Here is a 5,489-nt window from a genome sequence, read left to right as displayed (position 1 = left end):
TATTGACATAAATTCATGAAATAGTAGTTCAATAAAATTTTGAATGCGAGTCAACAAATGAGATGACGTGCCCTTTTATTATTTAACCAAGCTATAAACTTTCTTCTTCAACACATTGCTCAATTCACCTCTTCTGACATTTTCTTAAGAAAATGCATCTTTTAAACATTCACATGAATTTAATGGATAGTTCTGAAAAATCCATACATGTTATATGAAATATGAATTAAATAACTGCTTGAATCTTTTATTGTGTCCATTATCATGTTTGAATCTAACAGTGTATTATTTTTTGGCATGCTAATCATTTGGTCACGCCTGACTTTTTTCAGCTGAGAATATCAAAACTGTCAATATGTTATAAACACAACACATGAATAAAAGCCTCTGTTTTGTGAAGAGACATCAAGTAACAACACTAATCCTTACATAAATACTAATCTTAAAATAAATAATACAGGCAGCAACCCTTTTTCAGCTGAGAATAACAAAACTGCCAATATATTATAAACACAACACATGAATAAAAGCCTCTTGTTTTATGAAAAGACATCAAAAGAACAACACTAATCCTTACAACCATAAATACTAACCTTAAAATGAATAATATAGGCAGCTATAAGTACACCAATACTCTGGACAAGATCTCCTAAAACGTGAATAAACGCTGCCCTGACATTTATGTTCTGGCTGTTGCCTGTTGCACTAGAATTTGACCCATGACTGTGGTTATGGCTTGAGAAGGATCCATGAAGCACAAGCCCCATTCTGCATAAGAGATTATTAAAGGTTAAATTAAAAACACAATTAAAAAAACATATTAATGAAATTAAAACAGAAGTGCTTTAATTTTGGAAAAAAAAAAACTGTTTATCGACAAATTAACCAAGCTACAAACTTTCTTCTTCAACACATTGCTCAATTCACCTGTTCTGACATTTTCTTGAGAAAATGCATCTTTTAAACATTCACATGAATTTAATGGATAGTTCTGAAAAATCCATACATTTTATATGAAATATGAATTAACTTTTACTTCCTGAAGTGGAGTTTTTGTGCTCTTTTTCCCTTAAAGTAAACATATATTTTAACTGTGAAAAACGTGTAGTTCTTGTTTTGATTATTTCCAAAAATTATGTTTACGTCTTTAAATACTATTACATATTGATTGATAAATATATTATTCTGAAGAGAAGCTCTTGACATTCTTGAGGACTATTACATGATTAAACATTCAAATAAAACATATTTATATTTTTATTAGTGCTATGAATTACCTACACCATGTCATATCAACACTTACTTATTCTAACTTCTTTTTCAAAGCAGCACAATTTCACAGTAGAGATGTGGTTAAGATTTCTACTGTCTGAAGTTAGTACATTTAATGCATAAAATTTAATAACAATTTTAAATTTCACTTCTTCAGAAAACTATATTCTACATCAAGAAGCAAGAAATACACTACTAAATATTTTAACTGTGAAATACTTCTCTAATTCAGGCTTAAGCACTTATTCTAAAGTAACTATCCAATATCGAGGAAAACTTTCTGTCTGTCTGTGGGTGCTTTTTCCTCCTGAACAAGTTGACCAGATTCAGGCTAAACTTGACATTATAACTTTGTAGATCAAAAGCAAACCAAATTCGTATTAAAATTTCCCATATATTGAAAAACTGAAATGTTTTATTGACTAAATCCTGTATTATTACTGCAGTAGCTATTGTAAACAGTTGACTTTGAACAAAACTCTCACCACAACAAAATTCTACAAGTCAAGGATTATAAGTACAATTTTCAGCATTTTGGCTTATTTCCCAAAGTATACAATAACAGAATATCCAGCAACAATGTGGAGAATAAAGATATTGCTGCTGTTTAAGTTTCCCGATTCACATAATTTAACTTCAAATTTATGCTATGGGCACTAGTATGGCTTAATATGTATAGCACATATGTGTATTCCAAGTTTTATAACGAGCTCAGCAAAGCTGGAAAAACTGCTTTAATTCTTTCTTTGCCAATAATAAAAATTCTGAAACTTTCACAAAATACTGCACTACTTGACATCATAATACTTTAAAGGCAATATATAAAAAGTGTTCTATTATAAGTTAATGTGTAACTAAGACTTGAGGAATGTACTGCTATGTATCATTTGTCTTTCACCATTAAAAAAAGTACTAACTATACGAAATATTTATCTAATGTACATGTAACGAACAGTTAAAAATGTTAACATATCTACAACTACATTCAAGGTTTCATAACAATTACACACATCAAAAATGCAGTTATATAGGTTTATATTTGTCAAATCATGTTAATGAAATTTTTGTTTGGAGGAACATGTATGATAATAAATGTCTAGATATATGTGATTGTAGGCAGCTTTAAAATTAACATTAAATAACCTTCTTTCTGGAAGCACACTGAGCCAGTTAAGAGCAGTGTTTAAAAGTACTTCCAGTTTTGTTACATAATTTCATGGCATTTGTTACCTTAAAAGAACAGTGTTTCAGCAGTTCACACAAACAGACCGTACAAATGAGCAATTCCTAAAGAACTGACATTAAAGAGTAATCAAAATATTGTCATGTACTTCTGTTTTATTCATTATAGATGAATTAAGAATGAAGTGTTTGGATATATTTCTGAACATAACATGAACGTCTATCACTCAGATTGTCAGCGTATAGATGGAAAATATATGTTTTGAAGAAACCGATAGTTTTGAAAAATATGAATTTAGCATTACAAAGTAACTAGTTTTATAAAAACATTGCAAAATAGGGACGAAGTTCAACAATGGGGTCTCGAAACTAAATTCTATCTGCTAATTGTATATTACCCAAACAAAATTTCAAAAGTGCTAGTACATTACAAAGCATGCTTTCAATGTAAATAGTTGAATAATATTTAAAGCACCTTCATTTACTAAATGCAAGTAAAACTTTAAAAATAACTAAGTTTACATGATTAACATTCTCGTAATTGTTACTACATGGACTGTGCACAACTAACTTTAATATTCTGTTATTTAAAATGTTCCAAACTAAAAACTGAAAATGGATGGACACAATAGTATCTGAACAGAATGAATCTCACCTGAGATTATTATAAATTTAACCCTTTCACTGCAGCTGGGACAAATGTTTCCAATTGTCACTCAAAATCTCCACGCATGACATATGGGCGTAAAATGAGTTGGAGAGTATTTGTTGGCATCCCATTTAATGTTGATATATGGTTTCCCTCAATGTTTTCCACTCAGTAACCAACAAGATGTATAAGTGGAATGTATGACAACTGCGTGCTGACCTTGCCCGCATCGCTAGAGTGGCGAGTAGTAACCTTAATTACTTTGGAACTGTTCTTGATACACTTGACCCAGATAGCTCAGAAGATAATGAAAGTGAGTCAAGTGGTGTTCAAATGTGTGATGATGAAGAGGGAATTAGACAAGAAGATGCTAGCTCTTCATCTAGTGATGATGGTCAACATGATGAACCTAGACACAGCAGAAGAAGGCAAAAACAGCATTGACAGTGGAAAACATTTGCTCCAGTCACAGTGTGAGGGGGGGGGGAGCACTGGGAAATATTTGTTCCAGCCACAATGGATGGCTTAAAATGTATACCAAGACTATAGGTTGATTATAAATAAATATATAAAAAATACAACCTACTTATCTAAGAGAATCAAAATTCCACGAGAAACATTAGAATTCATAAGTTTCTATCATGAAAGTTTGGACATCACACACAGTATTTCACACCATGTTGCACCTATGTCACTTTAACTTCTTTCTCTCTCTCATTCAACAACATGAGATTGAAGGCTTTGAATAAAATCTGTCAGTCTACAAAATATTACCAGGATCATTTAACACTGTTCAGTTGCTGTAGCTTCATTCTTTGGGATAGATTGGATTAAGAATGATGAAAAAACTTACTGAATATCTCTTGTGAGATTTTGAAACATACTGTACCATGTCCAAAATTTTTTCTAAATAGTACTTCTGATTACCAATAGTCCTCTGATGAAATTTAGTTATACTAAGACAAGTAGTTTTTGTAATATAATGAAAGTTTACAAATGTGATTTTCCTTACAATATCCCTCTAGATTGTTAAGCAAGAAAAAATAAAGTAATAATCAATTTCATTTGTGTTTTACTACTCATTTCTAAACAAATACCATTTCACTGCAAATGTTACACTATTAGTTTCTTCATTAACAAAATTTCTTTTAAACTGTCTGTTTATAAATATATCAATTAAAGGTGAAATCTGTGTCAACAAATAGACAGTAACAGACAGTAATGTGTTTTCATATTTCTCACCAGGCTGAAGCAGCTTTAAAACAAAGTGATTCTGTTACAAAAATTATGTTTATTCAGTACTAGAATATTAGAGGGCTATAGTAGCAAGCCTCAAGCTTGCTACTATACAGGAAACAAAACATAGACTACCTTATCTTTTTGTTTTTTGATACCAGTAATAAACATCCTTCTCTGAAGCTGTAAAGTGAATGAAATGTTGAGAGTCCAATTGAAGAAAAATAAATTTGGTGTTATAAGGTCATTTATTACCAGTATTAAAATGTCTTTTGTATACCAATATGTACAACAGAAATTAAATAACGAGTTAAATTTTATTTATTTATTTTTCTCTAATGTAAAAACAGGGTTTTAAACACTCCACTAATGTTTTGTATGTAAAACTGTAACTTTTATGCCATATTTAATAAAACTTACATGATGTTCATTGCTACTCCACAACCTGACACAATAAGCATTACATTGGTATCAATTTCATAGTTCTGAAATCGTACTCTGTTGACAGCCATGTACACTAAAATACCAGTGAGCACCCAAATGATGAGGACACTAGCAACAGCTCCAAGGATCTCTGGAAATATTTATTTGCATTTAAAAAGAAGAAATAATAAAAAAGCTCAGCAATTGCATTAAAAACTATCAATTTTTCAGGAAAAGAAAAAGATGCACACACACACACATATATATATATGTAAAAGACAAAAGCTAGCAATAATGGAAAAATGAGAAATTGTTAGCATGACTGACTAAGTCAATAAAATCCTGCTTATTATTGTCATTTCATAAGCCTCAAGTGTTTTGAATTGATAAAAATACAAAATCAATTAAAATAATAGAAGAAAAGGAGCAAAAATGAAAGTAAATCTATGAAAAGAGAAATTCTTGAAACTAAAGAAAATGTTTACTTTATTTCTTTATAAGTCAATTTATGAAACAAGTTCTGAATTCTTTTAAATATCAAAGTGAGCCTTGTTCAATCTAACCTATAAAAAAAACAATGTGTGTCATGTCACGCTTTATTTCTTGAAATAGGATTAGTCATAAAAGCCAAAATACATTTATCCAGATAGAACAGTCGATTACTGTCTGGCCATTACGATTTTAGTGATGAGGTTGCAAGGGGCCGTGAAGGGGAGTGCCATGAAAC

General features: G+C 30.6%; 1 protein-coding gene across 1 annotated transcript in view; it reads right to left on the bottom strand.

Annotated features, from left to right (window-relative positions):
* The window catches only part of LOC106462382 (zinc transporter 2-like), a 24,583-nt gene that overhangs the window by 5,254 nt on the left and 13,840 nt on the right, over positions 1-5,489 (bottom strand). Inside the window, exons 4-5 of the mRNA XM_013922310.2 lie at positions 4,760-4,913; positions 594-768 (exon numbers count right to left, since the gene is read on the bottom strand). Of these exons, the coding sequence (XP_013777764.2) occupies positions 594-768; positions 4,760-4,913 (329 nt within the window). The remainder of the gene's footprint in view (positions 1-593; positions 769-4,759; positions 4,914-5,489) is intronic.

Source organism: Limulus polyphemus, unplaced genomic scaffold (genome assembly GCF_000517525.1).
Source record: "Limulus polyphemus unplaced genomic scaffold, Limulus_polyphemus-2.1.2 Scaffold1154, whole genome shotgun sequence".
Taxonomy (NCBI): domain Eukaryota; kingdom Metazoa; phylum Arthropoda; class Merostomata; order Xiphosura; family Limulidae; genus Limulus; species Limulus polyphemus.
Note: the sequence above shows the minus strand (reverse complement) of the source record. Positions and strands in the feature narration are given on the sequence as shown.